The following is a 22744-nucleotide window of genomic DNA, read 5'->3' as shown; positions in this document are numbered from 1 at the left end:
CCATGAGTGTCCACTAGAGGCTGGTTCCAAAAGCCAAGGAGACCATTTTAACACCCATGTGAATGTGCAGAACCCATCTGTTCATGGAGCACTGTTTTGAAGCCAATCGTCGGCGGGTGCCATATTGGAAATGCTGAACACAACCTTACTTTGTCCGAGCTGGTGTGAGGTATAGAGGCAGGCCTTTAGCCATTTCGCTAACAGCTACAGGGTGCCCGCCTGTCAATCAAGTCAGCCATGCCCTTATTTGGGCAAAACTCATACAGTGTGCTGATAGAGAAATGAGCTATGCAGACATAAGCTGTTTTTTTAACCAGGCTGTAAACATGTTTATTTCTGTTGTAAAGATCGTCTTCTTTGAATGGGTGTGTATGTGGTTTCCAGTGTTTCTGCAGCCAGCCTCTAGTGGAAACTGGAGGAACTGCAGTTTTTAGCACTTCCGCATGGGCTTCATATTTTAAGACCAGAGGTTGCCACTTGGGATAGATACATTTTCTTTAACTCTTTTGTTTTTGAGTTATTAAGACAATACAATAAGGCGTAATTAAGGGCGTGACTGACTTCACTGACAGGCAGTCAGATAGTAGCTGTTAGCCTGGAAGCCAAAGGTCACCTCTTTGCCTCTTTCCAAGTGGCCTGAAGGTTTGGTCGAACCAGTATTTCCAATATGGCTGCCATCGTTATTGGGCTTTGGGGACTACTACTCCAGAAACTACTGTGTCCATGTTTGGTGTGCTCCACTGCGCCAAATGACAGCTGGGATCAACCCAAGCCCCATATGATAATGATTTCTGATCCCCTTGTCTTTGCTTCTCTTCCCACGATAGTTTTGAAGAAGGAATCTGTTCGACTTCCTGTACAGTGTTTTAAAAGTTTCCTCACTCAGATCTCTCTACTTTTGGTATAAACTACATCTGATGATCACTGAGATGAATCAGTGTTAAACTGCAGGCCTGAACAAGTCCCAGACCTTCTGTACTTTGTCTCTGGACCTCACAGGTAGTCTCTACAGTTTGAAATGGATTTTTCTGACCTGCAGGCTCATGTTGCATTAGTAGCACACTGATTCTCTCTCTGACCTTTTAATCCTCTTTGAGCCAATTGTAGCCTGAAGATGAGCAGATAGTCGATTCCTACTGCTGCAGTGAACTAAGAACAAATAACTGGTTTGTGGAGACATCAGGGTGACTGAAAAACTTTTTTAACCTCCAATTCTTTCCAAAGGCTCCTCGATGAACTGCAGTTTTTAGCACTTCCACATTGGACTCATATTTTTAGAGGTTGCCGCTTGGTCAAAACACAAAAAACTGGTTCTCAATGGAGCACCGGCTTTGAACCGGCCCTGAAACTGCCCTGAATACTGCCATGAATCTGACCCATAGCTGTTAATTAGACCTCAAATGGTGTGACTGTGGTTTTTTTTATTTGTTGTGTTTTTGTGACTGTACTGTCCTATTGTTTGTTGATTCTGTGAACAGACCCTTGTGGCATATGAATTTCCCCCACAAGGGATCAATAAAGTTCTCTAATCTCTAATCTAATCTTAAGGGGTCAGTCAGATTTCATCTTAATCCGCCATGAGCAGAGCACTTTGCAGCATTTAGCAAGTTACAGTGGGAAGGACAAACTTCCTTTAACAGGCAGAAACCTCCAGCAGGACCAGACTCATGTTAGACACACATCTGCTGAGACCATAGACTGTATGAAATATGGATGTAGTATCCATGACGTCACCCATCTGTTCCTGAGCGCTGTTTTGAAGCCAGTCGACGGAGGCAGCCATATTGGAAATGCAGAACTCAACCAGGCATATTGTGACGTAAAGGGGCGGAGTTTCAGCCTCCTAGCCAACAGCTATATGTTCCTGGCCGGGAGTCAAGTCAGTCATGTCCTTATTTGGGCAAAAACTTGTAATTTTAATATCTTCTGATCCGTTGCGTTAGAAAAAAATTCACCCCCCGTACAGTGTGTGCTGATAGAGAAATTAGCTACTATAGCTAAGCCGTTTTTTGAACCAGGCTGTAAACATGTTTATTAATGCTGCATAGATCGTCTTTTTCCCATTCATGTCTATGTGGTTTCCGGTGTTTCTGCAGCCAGTCTCAAGCGGATTCTGGATGAATTGCAGTTTATAACACTTCCGCATGGGCTTCATAGTTTGAGACCGGAGGTTGCTGCTTGGTTAAAACAGCAACAGCCTTGGCAACATTGATTGACATATATAGAGACAAATCAGTGCATTGTTTTGGTATTTCACTTGGTAAGAACAGAGACAGGGATTGTTCAAAACCAGGACATATTAGTGTTTTATAGATATTTGTCAGAACTTTGTTCACAGAGCTTGAAAATGGGCTGGTCATCACTGGAAAATGGTTAAATGTGTCATTATAAAACCCATGGACTCTTAAACTTAAGCCAAAGGAAGCAATAAGAAGCAAATTGGTGAGATGACACCAGCTGTGAAGAGTAAATAAAATGTTTGATATGAGAAACAGATGAATAAACGTACGTGTCATCTGCAAACAATTGACTTCTACACTCAAAGTGGATTCATGTGCGTATGAAGATAGTGGTCCAGTCATTAATTCTGAGGGGGACAGCTTTTGTCTTATAACCTAGATCAAGGGTTCCCAAAGTGTGGGTCGGGACCCCCTGGGGGGTGATGAGACGGATAGTAGTAGTAGTAGGTAGTTGGTTTGCAGACTGCTCAATCAACGGATGAATCAACAATAAGAAAGGAAAACCTCGATTGAAGCTCGTCTTAAGATGCCAGCAGTCCCTTTACCACCCTGTTAATGTCTGATGACAGTTTGTGGAGTGAAGCCGTACACGTGTGTGTTTTTCTGAGTCCTCATGAGAGACGACGAACACCAGGGATTGATCTCTGAAGTGAGGAGCCGCACGTCTCTCCGCTCGTCAGAAACGCCTCCTGAGATAATCTGTCCCAGTGTGATTGATTTCTGATTTGGCTGCAGCTTTCTGAAGGAGAAGAAGAAGCCTTTTACCCCGGACCTTTTGTTTTATTCATTAGTTCACTCGGGACTTTTCCACAGCAGCTGACGCTAATGGCCCCGGTCAGGCGTCTTATCTCCTGCTCCTCGGCTGATTCACGATGCCTTCAGGCGCAGGAGCTCAGTGCGCTCATTGAGGATGGCAATTACACCGGAGTGGCAGCGATCATTGGCGGTATCTCTGCTCGCTGAAAAGGAGAAAGAAAATTGCATTGTGTATCAAGTGTTATCAGTGATAATGCTGCATGTCTGAGAGAGAGGAGAGAGACTTCTCCTGCTGCTTGACGGCAACTTGAATCTCGCTTGAGAGAAAGAGAGAGAGAGGTGGGAAAGTCTGCTTTGACAGAGACTTGATTTGTGTGTCACAGCTGGAATAGTTTCACAGTGTCCGAGTGCTAAAAAGCAGAAATTAGCTCTCGGGAAAGTTCCATTATTGACCTCACCAGGGGAAATAACATCTTAACACCCAGCCCCGGGTCCCATAAAAAGAGGAAGGAAACGGGGCAGATATACACCGCAGAATTGAATGGACTGGGCTTTTATTTATTTATTTATTTACTTAGGAGAGGAAGACCAACAATAATCGGGAAGAGGAAATACAGCTCCCTCGTGTTTGAACTTTGAAGTGGGCTTGCTGTCAGCCGAGCAGCTGCTGACATCATGTGAACAGACAGAGCCCAGACCACAGCTGACGGGGGCTGAGAGGAGGCGAGCGAGAGGGCACAGAGCTGAGAGACACAGTGTGATGGTGCCTTCGCTGTCTGACTCGGTGAGAGCTCTGCAGGCTGCATGGATCTGAGTCTGGGTCGGACTGCAGACACTTGTGAGGACATGAAGCGGCTCTGATCTCTGTGGTAAGGTGGCCAGTTTGATCATGTTGGGTTCGTCTTGTGAAGCAGTTTGAGGGCTGAGAGGTGTCCAGACTGGGAAGTGTATATGCTTCAGTTTTATAGTGAGCTAGATTTAAAAACAGCTTCTTACATGACAGGATTTGATGCTTTTCTTTGTCCGTGATCATTTTTCTGCGTGTGTTTGGACGGTGGTCATTATAACAGAGGAGTCCTCACACTTTATTTAACATTATAAGATATAAAAAACAAGTTTAAGTGTGCTAGGAAGAGAGACTAGAGGTCTGTTCGGAGAAGGCAGAATCTCACGGTCCTTGTTGGGCCACCTCCACAAAATCTCTCCATCATGGTCTCACACATTTGACCCACTTCCAGAAACATCTTTCTAAAGACACAAACAGAAAGTGGTTCTTTTTTTAAGGCTGTTATCCTCAGACTCTCTCCAAACAGAGCAGGTCTAGACTGCACTCTATGTTCTATTATTAACAAAGACCCAACATCAAGACAGGATCAGATCCAGTCCCATCTTACAGACAGGACTCAGTCTGATCTCATCTTAATCCACCATGAGCAGAGCACTTTGCAGCATTTAGCAAGTTACAGTGGCAAGGACAAACTTCCTTTAACAGGCAGAAACCTCCAGCAGGACCAGACTCATGTTAGACACACATCTGCTGAGACCGTGTTGGAGAGAGGGATAGAGGGAGATGAAGTATGTACATGTTCATGTTCGTATATCTAACTGCTGATTCAGAGAAGAGGGTTGTTAGAGTCTCTGATTTGTTTTCATGGTCAAATGTGACAGAAGAAGTCGGTAGGGTGGAAGTATTCGTCAGACAGATCGGCGACAAGTCACAGCAATGTTTCCAGAGGAAGGACTGCTTGAAACAATTTAAATACATCAAACTTGATTTGAAAAAAGGACACAAAGAAGTAATGATGAAACATTGTGCTGGCTGTATTGTTATTCTGAGCATTGGTGTCAGTATAGGTCTCTATTGATGCATCTCATTTACTATCAGTCCACTCCTGTGCTGTGGAGGGGTCAGAGGTCATCCTCTCCTCCTGAGTGCTCTTCTTGAGAGCAGAAATCAAAATGCCAAACATGAATTCATCAGCGCGCCTCGCCTGGAAATCTACATTTCTGAAGAGCAGTGTGGTAAATTTCAAGGACACATTTCTTTTAAGTATTCTTTTTGATGTGTTGGGGAACTCAAACCAAGACCAGTCTTTTCATGGTTAGCCAGTGCTGAGCTGCCTCCAACATTTGGCAAATGATCTCATTTTATAACCAAATTCATGCCACACTTGAGATTTACTTGAGTGTCATCATAACATGTTGAGAAAAGTTAGAGGTGCACAGAGATTCTGCAAAATAGGGGCAGTTACTGGTGCAGTGTTTAGAATAACATTACAGCCAATGGTTTTAGCATTACTTCTTTTTAACTTTTTATCTTTGTTTTTTTTTAAGTCAGCTTTAAAATTTGATGCATTTAAATTGTTTGTTGTCGTTCTTCTACTTAAAGGTCACAGAAACATGTCTCACATACTGCATGTTGCTGATCTCAGACCAGGGGTTCCCCAAACGTTTCAAGTCCAAGACCCCCAAAATAACGTTCCCAGATACTGAAGACCCCCATTGTTCTGAGTTGGTTAAACAGTCCCTCCAGGATTTCGCAGGATTTTTTTGTGATTGTTGCTTTTTGAAAAAATTGCGGTGAAAGTTGCGATTGTTTTTTTGTTTTGTTTTTTCCCCCAATAACATCTCAGGGGCAAGTAAATACGCTACATTACAGTTGTTTTTAGAAAACATTCTGATGTGGCCACTGTGACTGTATTTTGATCTTCTTGATTCACAGAAAAATGCCATGAAAGGACTGTATTGCACATTTCCGACGGTCCCTGAATGCACCTCGCAGCGACTGATGCACAGTCAGTTCACGGCACTCTGAAATTAATCTGCATCTTTGATGACAAGGAGTTCAAAACTTACTAAATGTGTCTGATGTTTCACCAAACTGGATTAAATCAAGCTGTAGATGCAGAGCTTTTTACGGTAACCACGGCAACAATGTCAAACATCAAATAGTAAACAGACGTCCCCCCTGTTGTGTCTTTGTCACTAACGCACACCGGGGGGTAAAAATCATCAATGAAGATGAGACAGATGCATGGAGGTGAGGCGGAGCTGGTTCATAAAGCACACCTGCTGCAGGTAGAGACCAAGCTAACACTGAGCCCCTCAATCTATAAATAACAACGTTGTCATGGTCACTTGTCCTGCCTGCTGTCCCCTCTTTTCACCCGTTCTCTGTTGAAAAATGCCGATCAAGTGAGGACTTATGTTTATGTTCCAAGGAAGTCAAATTGATGACTAACCTGATGACGTACAGGAGCTGAGATTGAGGTAATTGGTCAAATTTGCAGGAAAGTTGCGGTGATTATAAAAAATTGCAAGGCTGATTGGTTGAATTTGCGTTGATAGTTGCGATCGCGAAATCGCAACTTCCTGGAGGGACTGGTTAAATATTGCTCACAGCTGAACTCAAGAACTATCAGGCCAATCCTAAAAACCTGTGTATTTCCTTGTATTTAGTAAAGACTATAAGCAGCATCATTTCCTCAGGAGCCTTTTGGCATCAAAATAAAGAAGAAAGTCAATGACGTTATTTATTAGCATGGTTTTATCATGGATGTAGCTCCAGTTTTGTTGATATTTTTACAACAGTGGATAAAATATGTTATTTTAAATCATTAGAATTTTTTTTAAGGATTTAAAGACTGTCACTTTGGGAACCATTGACTCTAGAGGCGTGCCGGTAATGGCCGTTACTCATGTTTGACCGATACCCACCTGCATCCTCAAGAAAAAGAGCATTTTTACAGATATTGATACGTTTTTAGGACTCAACATTATTTTTCAACTTATTGTGCTCTTAGATAGATCTGTTAGCTGCAGTATTGTAAGTTCCTGATGTGAGTCAGGAAGGACCAAACAGACTTATTGCGAAGTATGTTCATTGTTTCACTGCTAATATAGTGAAGTTATTTCAATTTACACTACTAAAAGAATGTAGTAATGCTTACATTTAAGGTCTGTTGAGGCTATAATACATATTTCAGAAATATCAAAAGTTTCAAACATTTCTTTTGTGTTTCATTGTTCCACTAAATACTTTTCATCATAGGTCTAATGGCTAAGAAAGTTGTTTCCTTTCACACAGCCAATGCGACACTAAATATGTACATTAAAGCTGGGGTTGGTAATCAGATTTAGATACACTTTTTGTTATACTGGTTAAAATGATCTTTATGTCCTGCCGGAGTAAACCTGGGAAAACACCAACCAATCAGCCTTTTTTGGGTGCCAAAATTTTAAACCATTCAAATCCCGTCCTGCTGTTCTGCCCGCCTCCTGCGCGTACATTTCCCCAGCGTGTACTCCTCGTCCCCGTCTCCTGCCTCTACTTCCCCTGCCTCTATTTACTGCCCCTCTCGCTCGACCTCGGGCCTGTCCCCTCTGACCCGATGAGGTGCTTTGCTCAGGACTGTAGTCCGGATCAGAGTCTAAAAAGCTCTCACCACGGGGGCTCTGACAAGCAGAAGAATTAATGACATTTAGTAAGTCCTACAGAAATGTAGATGTACTGTAGCGTCCGTCCGGAGTGATGACGAGCTGATTCGTGAACACGTTGATCTTTAATAACCGGTCACTGTCGGCCGTGATCACGCCAACCAACAAAACAACAATCAATGTTTGAATGAATGAAGAACTTCTCCTCTTGTCTCTCCTCTCTCCAGCTCACACACTCTACACCTCTCCTGATGCCTTCACTGACCGTCAACACTGTAGGAATTAAGAACATCTACACTGAACACGTTTAACAAACAGTAGAGTTGTTACAGTGTTATATATGTGTTATAACTTTTCTCCTGATATCGTGTCACCGGTACAACTGGATAATGCTAGCATGACAGTTGTGAGTACTAACAGCAGCCATGTTTGTTTGTGTTTTTAACTTTCACTATGATAATGTTTTGGTGAGGACCGGTTTTGAATCAGTCACCATCATATGGTCGCAGGTCAGCGGCGCTCGTGCATGTGAGCGGGGGGGGTCGTTTTGGAGGAGCTCCGAGGGAGGAGGGGAGGGGTTAGACGGAGTCCTGAGGAAATGCTACATTCAAATTCATGCTAGTTTTCCGAGACTGCCAACCCTAGCTTTAATGAGAGGAATCATGCAAAACGATGAAATGCTTAAGTTACTTTCTCAAGTAACTAATTACTTTTATAATGTTGTAACTCAGTTAGTAATTCAGTTATTTTTCAAAGTAGTAACTAGTAATTGTAACTAATTACTATTTTTTAGTAACTTGCCCAACACTGGATAGCTGTAACAAAAAATAAGACCATTTTCTGCTCAGCTCAGCTTATGTTTGATTTAACCAGCAGACTAAAACTCCAAGATATATGGATGATTATTTATGACAAACAACGGCATTCAAACTTAACTTTTTAAAGCTACAATTAGCAAATTTGACAGTAAATATGAAATCACTGATGATCTGCTTTCTCAAACTTATAGGTGACTGTGATATATGCAGAATGAAACTATAGTAAACTTTGGGAGTTAGCCTTTTGTTTCTGTCTACTTCATCACATTGAACCTCAGATTGGAAGTGTTCAGAGTTGAGAAGTTGAGCTGCCACGTGAGACCGGTTGAACCCTCTCTGCTGGAGGCTTCCTGCCTTATCAATAAACGCTGCAGAAATGGTCGACAGACCTGAATCCGTTCCTAATGGAAGGCGAAGTCAGCAAAGAAGCCGGTCTTTGTGTGCGTTATTGCAGATAATGTGGGTTTATTACACACAAATCAGGCTTAAAAGGCTCCGCTGGGATCTCAGTGAGCCTGCTTCTCTAATGGGCTGATTTAAGTGTCTGCGCTGACTCATACACCCCCAGTGATCCCACAGGCTTATGTTTCTAATATCTCTGTGCTCAAATCGCTCCTATTACATGTGTGGCCGCTGCTCATGTTCAGAACTGTCATGTAGGGAAACCTCAGTGTGAGTACAGTGAGTGCAGCAGGTCGACTCTGTTGTCACCACGAGGTTGTGTTGCTCTCCACGTCGATACAACAGAGCGGCTCGTTTCTCTCAGAACAGAGGGTTTACCAGAATTTAAATCAGGACGTGTTCCTGAAATAACTTTGCAGAGCGAAGCCCCACATCGGAAACTATCCACACACACACACACTCACTCACACACACATAATGCAGAGCAGGAAGAGAGGGAGGCTAAACTGAGTTCATCCCCGTGTTTCCCTTCGAGGGTCGACTTGTTTTTTGTCTGGAGTGAAAATGAACACCTGCGACAATCATCCTGTGGCTGCAGCTGTGTCAAGTTTCCCTTCCTATACACACACAAACACACACACACACACACACCCACCTTTCATATAATGACAGTCTTTTTGTTGAACTAGGACACACACACACTGTAACAGAGCCGTCAGTGGTCACTTCGGGAATGTGGTCATGAGGCGCTGACATTTCTGTCGAAAAATGATGCAAGACTCACAAGATGTGTGTAAAAGGTCAAAGTACACACATACAGTTTGTCTTACTGCTGTTGTGTCGACTTTGGCGCCCCCTGTGGACAAAGTGGTGACTTCTGTCTGCTTATCTAGTCCTCTGCTTAGGTTTCATACCTGCTTTAAATGTCTAACCTGAAACTCATTCAAATCTAAATTCAAATTCAAATTCAAATCGAAAATTTAAAATCGGCTGTTTCGGCAGTATGTGGTTAATTCCTCGTCCGACCACACGCCAGATCAAGGCACCCTGTAACCTCTAACATCGTGCAAGGCTGTGCCGGCATTGGAGGATCAGTGTGACCCAATGCCATGATGCAATGTAAAAACACACTGGGACACCAATATGAAGTTGTTGCTGATGATGGCAGATAATAAAAGGGCCTCTGATTGGTCAGTTGATTAAAGAGTTGCATTGCTGCATCAGACTTCAGACAAAAAAGTTCTGCTAATGTCAAACGCTGCAAAACAAACAACATCCAGGGTGATGAGAAGCCTTCTTTTGGAATGAAACCCTCATTAAAGTGTGCTAGAAACTCTAAGCACATGTCTGGTGTTGACATTTTAAATGTGTCTGAATGTTACCGTAGTTACTATGAACTACACAAGCCTTCAGTACTATAACATCTGGAATATGTCACACCAGTTTGAGGTGCAGTCTGTTTTTTGGGTTCTCTCAGTGGTGGAAGGTGTTCCGTCTCCGGCCTGTAGACTTCCATTACATTCAGCAATGTGCAGTTTCTGTGAAGCTGTTATTGCAACTCTGCTGAGACTTGCGCCCCCCTCTGGTTGCAATGTCTTGAGGAGCATTTTGACTCAAATCCATAGACTGTATAATAAATGGAGTATCGGTGACATCGCCCATCTGATTTTGAAGCGCGGTTCTGAAGCAGATCGTCAGCGGGCGCCATATTGGAAATGTTGAACTCAACATAACTGGACTTCATCCCTAAACCGAACCCTTAGTATTTGTCACTGGACTTGATCCCTAACCCTAACCTGTGGGCATACTCGCAATATATCGCCTCACCCGACCCTTACCCTAACCCTAACCACTCGGGGTTCATCCCTAACCCTAACCCACAGTACTTGTCACTGGACTTGATCCCTAAACCGAACCCTTGGTATTTGTCACTGGACTTGATCCCTAAACCGAACCCTTAGTATTTGTCACTGGACTTGATCCCTAAACCGAACCCTTAGTATTTGTCACTGCACTTGATCCCTAACCCTAACCTGTGGGCATACTCGCAATATATCGCCTCACCCGACCCTTACCCTAACCCTAAAGAGGCGGGCTTTGAGCCTCCTAGCCAACAGCTACAATGTTCCCGCCTGTCAATCAAGTCAGCTGTGCCTCTCGTTGGAAGACTCGTAATCTCAATATCTTCGAAATTGCCACGTTAGAAAAAAATTCACCCCCCCGTACAGCGTGTGCCGATCAAGAAATGAGCTATCCAGACTACACCTGTCTTTTATACAAGCCTGTAAACATGTTTATTTCTGCTGTAAAGATCAGCTTTTTTGAATTGGTGTGTATGTGGTTTCCGGTACTTCTGGAGCCAGCCTCTAGTGGACACTTCATGAACTGCAGTTTACAACACTTCCGCATTGGACTCATATTTTTAGACCGGAGTTTGCCGCTTGGTGTTGATGTAGAAATGAGCTATTCAGACATAAACCGTTTATTGAACCAGGCTGTAAACATGTTTATTTTGCTGTATTTGAATGAGTGTGTATGTGGTTTCCGGTGTTTCTGCAGCCAGCCTTTAGTGGACGCTTCATGAACTGCAGTTTATAACACTTCTGAATGAGCTTCTTTTTTAACACAGTAGGTTGCAGCTTGCTCAAATCATGACTCCATAAATAATAGTATACAACAGTTTTCTTTAAGTGCATGAATGAAACCGAATGAGGGAGAGAAGTATCGAGTTCGAGACGGGTCCGCCTCGCTTTGCATCCTGAATGCTTTGTGCATTGAAGTGGTTGTTTGCTTCCTGGAGCGCCACCTTCTGGGTAAAAAAACTGTGACAAAACAGAACACCTCTCTGCTTTTTATACTGGCATATTGGTCATACTGGTGTGTAGGAAACAGCCAACTTTATCAATGACATAACATGTTTTAAAAGTTCGTCTTATACACCGAATTATACGGTAAACAAAGTAAGTAGATTACTGAGGATGCAAAGGTGGAAACTGATTTTCATAGCTTAAGATCCTGACCTCACCAAGGCCCGATTTCAGATACAAGGCAGGCACGTTTGATTATTTAGTGTCGTCAGGGCCATTCCAGGAAAAGCCATCAAATTTCAAGTTTTAAAAAGTTGCACTGTTGAGTTTGTTGCTTCTGTCAAACATGATAGACAATAGGAAGGACAGGCAGCAAAATCAAGGATGATTGATTTATCGTTTGAGTCAATTATGTAGCAACAACAAGACTCCAGCCTCTCAGTTTTAAGGGTTTGCTTCCTGCCTCTGTTTTTTGTTATTAAATTGGATTATGTTGAATTCAATTTTATATTGTTTTTTGACCAAAAAGTCAAGAGAGAACAGACAACTGTTCATCGCAGCCCAGGAAGGAGCGCATGATTATTCTTTTATTCCACTCGGTAAACAAGAGCAGCACTTAGTTCAGTCAGGCGGAAGGCCATCATCGTCTTTTTCAGAGCATCATCGTCCCGGTCAGCTTTACATGCTCATTTACATTAAACAAATCAAAGCAGGTGAACAACAACAACAACAGCATCTCCCTCCCTGCCCAGTCTGAGCCGGTCAGCTCTACAACAACACGTTCATCATCATCACGGCGAGCTCCGCGGACATCAAGTCATTTTTCAGAAAGCAGCGGCGTTAAAGAGCTCGTTCCACAGCTGAGACCTGCAGCCAGGCGGAGAGGAGAGTAAACACGAGCTGAAGAGCAGAACATCGCCGTCATCGTCAGCCCTCCATGGAAACCTGTTAATGATCTCATGGTAGGACTTGATTCACATGCGCAGGCAGGCAGACTAATTAAACAAACAAATGGCAATTAGATGGAGCTCCATAATCCACATAGCAACAGAGTCAGTGAAGGAGAAGGAGGCAAACGCAACAGACAAACAGATACTGCTGCTCCAGACGGACAAAGTGCAGCCTCCATACTTTATATGAGTCAATGTTTGATGTAAGAGAGATTCATATTCACATCCTGGAGCTGAATTTTACAGAAAGTTTGACATCTTGTGAAATGTTATAGTTTGAAATGTGTATTTTAGATCCTATCTTGTAGTAATTCACAACATTACTGATTTATTTAAATAGATTAAAGCAGAAAAGCCTCATTGAGATTAGAATTCACTGTCCTGGTTGATATCAGCTGTAGAATGTTCCTACAAAATCATAGACCACACAATGAATGAATGTTTGAGGTGATACTGAGAACTGATAATGATATAAGATCAAGCAGAAGTGCTAAACACTGCAGTTCATGAAGCGTCCACTAGAGGCAGGCTGTGGAAACACCAGGAAACCACATACACACCCATTCAAAAATAGACAATCTTTACAGCAGAAATAAACATGTTTGGATCAAAAAATGAGTTTAGTCTGAGTAGCTAATTCCTCTATCGGCACACACTGTACGAGGGGTGAATGTTTTTATAATTCGTCATTTCCGAAAGATATTAAACTTGCGACGTTTGCCCAAATAAGGGCATGCCTGACTTGATTGACAGGCAGGCACCCTGTAGCTGTTGACGAAAAGGCAAAAGGGTCGCCTCTTTACCTCAAGCTACCTTGGACGAAGTTTTGGTTGTGTCCAGCCTCTAGTGGACAATCTAGGAACTGCAGCACTTCCACAATGTCCTCATTTTTTGACATCTTGGTTGCTGCTTCGCCACATCCAGGAGAGACTGCCAGTCGATCACAGAGCTGACACTCACACAGGCAAGCTAGAGTCAACAGGGAAGCTTGGACAAAGTTAGGTTGAGTTCTGCATTTCCAATATGGCACCCGCAGATGATCGGCTTCAAAACAGCGCTTCAGGAACAGACGGGTGACTTCACGGATACTGCATCCATTTATTATACAGTCTATGATAAAGATGCACATGTATTAATATTCTGTACTCACCATTTCTAAATTAAACCCCTGTTATCAACAACAAAACAATAAGCAGCTCTGACTTTTTGGCTGTTTTATGTTTAAGTCTTCGTGCAGCCTAAGGTCTAAGGTCTAAGGTGGACTGAGGTCAGAAGCTCATATGTCCTTGGTAAAACGTATCTCTGACGTTGTCATGGATCAGACTGTGACTGTGTATAGAGATTGCATCATACAGGACAGGAAGGGAGACGACTGCAAAGTAGCAGCGATTCCAGATATTGGGATCCTTCAATTTAAGGGGAAGCAGCTTTGCCTCGATAGCTGAGTGAGAACTTGTTTGGTGAGACTTCAAACTGGATGTGTTTCCTTGCTGCAAAGGGAACATTTTGCAGCAGATGTCCTAGTTTACTTCATCTAAATTAGCTGGTTTTCCCTCTTTCATTTGGCCGAAACCAAAATGTTCCCGAAGTGCTGAAGTTAAGTCTGGTTTAGATCACGTGGTTGTGACGGTGGTCTACCATGCTCTGTGGTTGACATGTTAATAGAGTGGTGATTCATTTTTGAGACCAAGTGGTACCTCTCATCTATTTTATGATCTTGTACTATCAAGTGTAAGTTGTGCTTTCTGACATAAAATCTCCTCGTTCTGCTATTTTTCCAACAAACATTTAGAGAATTGTCAATATTTGCTGTTTCTTCAGCTTGCTGTTAATCTGGTCTGACACCAACCCCCTCACATGGTTTCAGGCATCAACAATCACAATATAGTCATGGTCAATCTTCTTCCTGATAGTCTTGTTTACCTTGAACCTCAGTCTTTTTTAACAACCAGCTAAAAACTCCTCACAGGAGCTTTAAAACGCCAAAACTAGTGGATTGGCAGCCCTTTATGCAGAGAGCTGGTTGTCCATATTTCGATGTATGGTGCTGTATTTAATATATCCTCCTGGTTACTCCGTCACTGTCCTGTCTTTGCTGTAATGCATTGTTAGCAGATGCCTCGTATTTAACTTCACAGCTGGTTTGTAACTTTTAATTCCACCTCTGATGGAGATAAATGTTCTGCAGCTGTGGCTGAATGCGTCTTGTTAGTGTTCTCCCTGGATGCTGTCTGTGGAGCTGAGGTTTACCTGCTCAGTTACAGAACTGAGCCGTCAGCAGCATCAGGAGGCTTTCTGCTCGGAGAGAGATGTCACACGGCGCCATGGCTTCTCTCTGATTGGTTGAGCCAAACAAAATGTATTGAGTAGCTGGCCCGTGAATAAAGAAGTGGGGCTGATTGAACTGCTGCAAAGTCCAAACAACACACATTTTAAAGGCACACTAAACTGGAGGGACAGATGTGGAAGAGGTTAACTGAGACAGGAGAGTCAAGTGATGATAATGAAACAAAAACAGATGGGAAAATTACTGAAAGTCCACTTTGACACAAACATTAAAGGTACAGTGTGGAGAAACGATAATGTTTTGCAAAAGCTAGTGGTAGAAGTGAAATGATGATGCTTGTAGCGTCTTTGATGAGAGGATAGGACCGTGGATAGAGGAAGAAACTGGGAAGAGAGCGTGGAGTGACGTGGCAAAGGAGGAGGGTCAGGATTGAACTCAGGCAGCCTGCTTTGAGGGATGAAGCCTCTGTACATGGGGTGCATGACAAAGCTGATGCCCCATGTTGTAATTTTAAAGATTTCCAATTCACACAAGAAAAGTCTGAATTATTTTAAAACGAACAGGTTGTATTTTATTTAAATGTTTAAATCATCCCTTAGTTCATTTTGTGAGTTGATGTAAATGTTTATTTTTTGGCTGGGTTACTGTCTCCATGAATCTCAGGGCACTAAGTAGTTGGAACCATAAATAGTACCGTGGCAGACTAAAAAATGTTTCCAGAAGCATCAGCATTATACTGCATGATGAAACTTGAAGTAACAACTGAGGTGAGCTTACTTCCAGGTGCACTGTGACTTCAAGAGGGAGCTCTGCATGCATGCGTGTGTGTTAATAACACAGGCTGTATAAAACATAGACCAAGGCCCAATCTCAACGTCCTCCCTGAACCCTTCTGGACTTAACTGACTTCACCTGGAAAGTGACTGAGGGCAGGATGCTGTAAGGGCCACCATGTGATCCAGGATCTTGCCATACAGACTGTTTAACCACAACATTTAAATATATAACTATAAATATATGAATGATACTGTAGGTATGGTTGAAGATAATAGATTTTGGACGACTAAGGCTGTTTTCTACATTTATACTGACAGGCAAACTTTTTTGTAACACCAACATTAGTTGTCCCTTTCATGCTTCTTGGTTACCAACGCACTTTTTTAAATTTCATGTTATGGCATTCGTGTACCCTTCCATACTCCTGGGCTTCCCCTTCATGTCACAATGCTAAGAACTATGGGTAATTCTCTTAAGCTACACTAACAGTCAAAAGTTTGGACACACCTTCTCATTCAAGGGTTTGTATTTATTTTAATTATTTGAAACTCTGTAGATTAAAACTGAAGACATCAAAACTATGAAAGAACATATATGGAATTATTTAATTAACACAAAACTCTTAAACAAAGCAGAATATGTTTTATATTTTAGATTCTGTAAAGTAGCCCCCTTTTTCCTTCATGACAGCTTTGCACACTCTTGGTATTCTCTCAGTCTGCTTCATGAAGTGGTCTCCTGGAATGGTTTCTAATTAACATGAGCCTCGTCAAGAGTTCCTTTGTAGAATGACTTGCCTTCTTAATGTGTTTGAGACCATCAGTTGTGTTGTTTAGAGGTAGGGTTAGTACACAATGGATAGCCCTATGTAATCCAGATTATGGCAAAACCAGATTATTTCATAGTTTTGATGTCTTCAGTATTAATCTACAATGTTGAAAATAATTAGAATAGATAAAAACCATTGAATGAGAAGGTGTGTCCAAACTTTTGACTGGTAGTGTATGTCTGTAAAAATGTCCACTTACAGAAAGGAGGCATCAGAAAGGGCTCAGGGTTTTTGACGGTGGGACAGCCCTAAGCCCTCACAGACTCAGCGGGAACACACCTCAAAGTCAGTGTGTGTGTGAGTGTGAACATTGAGACTGGGCCCAGTCTCTGTGATGGCACCCTTTGGTTTCTGTGGAGGGGGTTTGAAGCAGGCATTTTAACATGGGTGTTAATGAGGATATCTTGGCTGCCAGCCCCCAGTGGACACTTGAGGAACTGCAGATTTTTAACTTCTGCATTTGGTTTAGTTTCAACACCGGAAGATGCAGCTTAGTTGTCACCTCCTTCTTTCCTTCCTCTTTTCTTTTTAGTGTTCAACTTTTAGATTTTGAGTACACATGCAGTTTTATGAATGAGCTCCTTGGATCTAATAATAGTAAGAATAATACATTTCATTAAGGGCAACTTTCAAGACCCTGAAGGTCACCTTAAAAATGCATCAGCAGTAAAACCAGGCGTTACAGATCTGAGTTTGTCAGAGCGGTTAAATCTGTGTTTATCTTCTTTGATTTGTCAGACAGGAATCATCAGTCAGTAATTGCGTCAGTGTTTGAACTGCAGCCCGTGGAAGAGGCAGCGCTGTCGCTCTATTTCTGAAGCTGTGAGACTCCGGCCTCCCGCTGTGATTCTGCTCTCTGACCGAACACTCTGATTATCTGGATGCCAATCTATCAGCAGATCACACCATCATCATCATCTGCCGTCTGAATGCAGAGTGCCTCATGTGCTTAGCAGACGCACTCGGGGAAATACCAGCCGTCCAGAAATTCACTGACATTTCCTGAAGAACGCCTCGTACCTACAGGGGGCTTTAAGTTTGACCTTCACAGCAAAAATTCACTTTCCGAACAGCGCCGCCTCCGTCTGCGCGTCTCGTGACCTCCCAGGGAACGACCCGGCTGCTTCCTTTTTGGCACAGAGCGTGCATACTGTACATAAGAGACGGGAAACAATGCTGGGACTTTTTAAATGATACTGAAGGAATGTGAAGAGAGGGTTTAGGAACAAGCTGGCCCGGGGTCAGCGTGTCGAGGCTGAGGTTTCTGCCAGCTTGTTTTTTTATTCCTCTCTCATTCTTCCCCATGAGACTCAAACCCCCCTCCTTATGTTCCTCTGTGCTGGAGTGGTTCGCTTTATTAGAGGGTCTGAGGTCTAAATGTGTAAGAGAGGAACAACTGTGACGACATCTAAAGCCTGACACAGCATCTTTAACTTCCTTCTCCTTCTGCTCGGAGTCCTCCTCCCTCTGCTAGTTTCTTATCTCTTCCATTCTCTCCTTTCTGGGACAGTCTTGGTTTCTGTCCTCTCCCTCTTGAGGATTTACCAGCTGTAGTGTTTTAGAGGTTGGCACCATCCATGACCTAGTTTAGAAAGGACTGGGAACAGGAAACAGAAGAGGACTGAATGGCTAACAGCGGCTCTGCTTACTTTCTTTCTTCTCTCCTCCGGACTCTGAAGCTCTCTCACTCCTGCTCTCCATATTGATCAGAGCCCCTTTCAGCCCTCCCCCTCCTCCTCCATCTCCTCCTCCTCCTTTCCCCCCCTCGCTACTCGCTGTGTAAGTACCTCCAGCACTGACAAACCGTTCTCGTAGCAGAGTATGACTGTGCATGTGGAGCCCTGAGCGATGTGGAGCAGCTTTTTTGTTTTCCACGTATATTTAGGACAGTCAATTAACACAGATGTCGACGGGTGTTATTAATCGCCGTGCAGAAATAGGAGAAGCAATTATTAACACCTTCATTCTTCTTTTTCTTACCTCTCCCTCCTGTCTGCTTCTCTGGATGTGGAAGTGTTTCTGATGTGCCTCTTTCTGCCCACTCTATCACTTATCCTTATCTCCCACTTATCTCTCTCCCTGTTTGCTGCTTTTTTGCTCTCTAGCCAGTATTTTTGTGCATCACGTTGGCTCTGCAGAAGTAGAAAATCACAGGACACGGTGGTAAATCCTCCCACGGGCTCTGCAGACCATTGAAGGGAGACGACAGGGTGATTTATCTGCTTCTTGAACACGTCCGCAGCAGTCTGACTCTCCCCCTCCTTCTCCTCCTCCCCCCCTCCCTCCCTCCCTTCTCTCCTGGCAGGTGTAATGAGAGCGCTGGTCATGGACAGATGATGGACGTGGAGTCGTCGTACTCAGACTTCATCAACTGTGATCGCACCGGCCGCAGGAACGCAGTGCCTGACATCGCAGGGAAGGAAAAGGAAAGGGCCAGCACCAGTGAGCTCACCAAAGACCTGGCAGAGATGGACCTGAAGGCAGCAGGTCAGTAAACACACCGATGAACACATGAGTCATACAGTGAGAAAACAGAGGATACATGCTTACCAGGGATGTAGCACAAACACTCGAATCAAGATAAAACATGAAAAGATAGGATACAGTGCGATGTGATGATGTGCTGGGTCCATTTTTTCACATTTTTGTTAAGATTTTTTTAAAGAACAATCAACACTAAAAGGAAATAAGTGAGGTATAAGCACCCCTTGAAGATGAGTAATCCCTTATGTTGCTGTAATGTCGTCTGTTACGTCTCTCCCTCTCTCTCTGTCACCGGCAAAGCAGATCTGGAGATGATACTTCCCGCACGTATAAGGAGTAAAGAGAGGGAGATTGAGTTTATTGATTTGGGATGGCCATCTTCTACATTTAGAAAAATGAAAATGTCTGCAAATATACTTTAGCACACTGCACAGGTATCGGCTATGCACGGGACACTACTGTAGTGCATCCTCAGCTGCAAAATCTTCACCTGCTGCAGACATCTGTCTGTGCACCTCTATTCAGATACAGACTTTAGAGGAGCGATGACATCACACAAGAAGAGTCAGGGGCAGATTGCTCCCTCTGCTGTTCAATAAGCGTATGACGCTTCATTTTTCATCTCAATGATGTGAATCGTCCCTTATGTGTTCTGATTTTTAACTGTCTTGCACATGCATTACGGCCAAATTCCATTTGTTCATTCAAATGTGTTAACTTCCACTGGATCCACTCCATTGCGTTCCGGCTGCATCTCTGATCCGGCAGGTCGGAGCCCTCTGGATCAGATACGCAAGACTTCTATTTTTGCCGGATGCAGGAGCACGACGCATCAATCTCAACAGAGCAGATGGAGCGGGACAGGAAGTCAGGTTTCACCAAAACAAAATGAAAACATCCGGTTAATTTTCAGAATAAAACACTCTGTGTTATCACCAGATTGTATATTACTTAACTACAACAACAAACCAAAGTCATGATGAGCGGAGCCAGGCCTGGAGTCAACAGGTCAGAGGTTTTCAGAGGACCAGAAAGACAACATGGATGAGGAGAGGAGGAGGAGGAGAATCCTTGATTCAGTGATTACAGCAGGAAAACCCCGGTCACATGACTCCACCTGATCCGTGCTCCGTTCTGAAAACGTAAACAGCCACTGTTTACGTTTTGACAGATGAGAGAGCACAGAGACTGACCGTACACAGATCTGGTGGAAGTCCCGGGTTGGAGTACCATCACAACCATAATGGATGTATTTATGCAGAAAGGTTCACAAAGAATTTTTAAACTGGTGTTGTACCAAATGATCAGATCATCACCAGTTTCCTCCATGGGTCAATGTGGTATTTTAAAAGGCGTCAGTGACTGCGTATGATCCGATTCAGAAGCGTGAAAGATAAAGATCACTATCTCTACTGTCTCTGTAGATCTCATGCTGTCATGGTGTTGAACTGCCAATGACGTACAGCGCTCTAAATTCTTCTGCACGCATTGAGAGCTCAAATCAGATTTCAAAGACGTAAGATTAGAGTCACATTTCTAGCTGGCTCATGACGTAGTGTGGATCGTATTTGCTAAAAGTCTGATGGTCTGAACAAGGCCTGGGAGAAGACTTTTAAGAGAGTGTTTGGAGTGTTGGAAAACTCTAAGTGCTGCAGTAAAATATGCAAAACCTTAAAGCTCCATACAGACAAAGTCAGGGTCTGACTGTGTTGTGTGTTGAGGGTGGCTCAGGGACCTGTGTCCACTGACAGCATTTTTTGCACTGGTAGCCCCAAAAAACTCAATTTCAGAGCACTTCTTGCAGCTGTTGCTAAGTTATGAAAGTTATCTCACTGCACTTCCTTTGTAGTGAGCATTAAGTTGTTTTAATCGATCTGTTTGCTCCATACTTGCTTTCATTCAAATACATTTTACAAAGAAAACCTAAACCCATATAAAATAATCATTTCCTGCCATTAGCAGCGGCTTCAGTCCCGGAAACCATACCCCTGAAGAAATGAGTCGTGAGTCTTATCTCACACTTGTGGTTCTCATTTGAGATCGTTGTTCTTGACAAAGTTGATACCAGAAGTCCCGCCCCCTCTTGTTGTTGATTGGTTGTTGAAGCAGATTTGACATTGACGAGTGTGGGAATCCTCCAAAAGATGAAGAGGGCTGTGGGTGCAGCAACAAAAACTAGCTGACACTGAGGGAATCTTTGGATTTAGGAAGCTGAACTGCATTAGATTTGTTCCAGTGGACACGGTCCCTTACGAGCCATGAAAGTTAGGTCAATTTGATTATTTTTGGGGATCTATTTCAAATCTTTACAAGTTAGCAAACCTCCCCTTTAACTTACAACAAGCATTCATGTCTGGTTTGCTTTTAAGGAGAAGAAGGGGAAAACATGGCTCACAGTTTGTGCTCTGCCAAGAATTTAATGGCATAAGTTTTAGAGTCTATGGAACCAGAAATGCTTTTTTTTAGCCACTTTAGTTCATATTACTGAGGAACTAAAACTCAATTTAGATTTTTGAATAGCGATCCAATCATGTGTTCCTCCTTAAACCTACCTATGAAGTGCTCAGTCATGTTTTCTAGCTTAAAAATGTTTAGTTTTACATGCAAGTCCCCAAAATGAATCCTGCTGAACAAAATCGAGAGCCAGAGTTTGTCTCAGACTAATCCACACATTCATCTGAGGTCTAACTTTGTTTGACAAAACTTGGGTCAAAGTGTCCCTCTATGAGAGAAAATACCACCCAGACACAAACAGGTGTCTCTCAGCCTGCAGCCTCAGTCTTCATTGTTGTGTTGATGAATGAGTCGTAACGACAGCACAATAAAAATCTCTCTTGTCTTCCTCTGCTCTGAGCTGAGTGTCAGGTTGTCGGCTGGGGCTGGTCTGAACATGACGCAGATGTTCCAGTCTCACCATTGTGTATTACACTGCCGACTTCCTTTTCACGTTTCCCATGACATGATAACCAGAATGAATCCTATAAATCAGAGTGCACTAATCCGGGTGTTGTGGGAAGGATCACATTTAGGAATGATCTCATATCATGTCTGACATGTTGCTCTTACAGGATGTTGTAGTTCCTTCCTCAGGATTCAAATGATTTTGTCTATCTGGAGCCTGAGAGCAGATTTATCGCCTGCTGTTAGACATGTCAAACCTCTCAGAGCTTGGTATTAAACACAGTCTTTTACTGATTTTCTTCTGTGTATTCTTTTTTTTCCCCTCCAGAAGGAGACCCGGGGGCCTCTCCAGCCCCTGAGGCGGAGGGCTCCACCAGCCAAGACGCACAGGGAGGTGGAGGCCCATCCTAAACTCTGCATGAGGCCGAGATGGGGGCAGAGCCGAGGAGTGGAGAGGAAGCAGAGGGGAGAGAGTGTGAATATTGTTTGTCCTGACTGGACATGAGGGCACCTTCGCTCACTGCCGGCCTGTTTGGAGCTTCAGCGGCCCAAATGTCGCCTTTTCATCGGATCAGATTGTAACACAGGGAGCAGAACGGAGCAGAACTGACATGCTTCACTCTCTGTTAGTCATTTATATTCCCTGATCAGACAAGAAAGCACAGAAACTTTGATTTAATGTCTGTGGAGGTGGACTGAGCTGAACTGAAATCATTTATAACACTCAAGCATTGTTCCAGCCTAATATGGAGCTGTGTCACCGGTAGGGGGAAGCATTCATAATCATCTGTTTGTCATTTTATTTCCAAGTATGTGTGTGTGTTTGCCCTTTGTGTTCATTTCATCGTCAAGTCTTTTCTTTTTCAAATGAAGATAAAACCTAGTCGCCATTATACTGTCGTGTACGGACTTCATATTTATTGCTAAATGTTCAGTGATAACTTTGTGATAGCAGTTTTCTTTGTGTAATAAAATACTTATGAATTACTGTAACCTTTTTGTGTGGTTTTTTTTGTATTCACGGTTTATCTTTGCAGGTTTAAGAGCTCCTAAAGG

At 43.2% G+C, this 22744-nt stretch overlaps 1 protein-coding gene across 2 annotated transcripts in view; it reads left to right on the top strand.

The window, feature by feature from the left end:
- pkig (protein kinase (cAMP-dependent, catalytic) inhibitor gamma) overlaps nucleotides 1-22681 on the top strand; it is a 45376-nt gene extending 22695 nt beyond the window's left edge. Inside the window, exons 1-3 of one of the 2 annotated variants that reach the window (XM_034695021.1) lie at nucleotides 3756-3865; nucleotides 18609-18790; nucleotides 22017-22681. In XM_034695021.1, the coding sequence (XP_034550912.1) occupies nucleotides 18637-18790; nucleotides 22017-22099 (237 nt within the window). In that variant the 5' untranslated portion in view covers nucleotides 3756-3865; nucleotides 18609-18636 and the 3' untranslated portion in view covers nucleotides 22100-22681. Of the gene's footprint in view, nucleotides 1-3755; nucleotides 3866-18608; nucleotides 18791-22016 lie in introns of those variants that run through there. The other variant, XM_034695019.1, reaches the window with a different exon arrangement.
- The last annotated feature ends 63 nt before the right edge of the window (nucleotides 22682-22744 follow it).

Source organism: Notolabrus celidotus, chromosome 11 (assembly GCF_009762535.1).
Source record: "Notolabrus celidotus isolate fNotCel1 chromosome 11, fNotCel1.pri, whole genome shotgun sequence".
Taxonomy (NCBI): Eukaryota; Metazoa; Chordata; class Actinopteri; order Labriformes; family Labridae; genus Notolabrus; species Notolabrus celidotus.
Note: the sequence above shows the minus strand (reverse complement) of the source record. Positions and strands in the feature narration are given on the sequence as shown.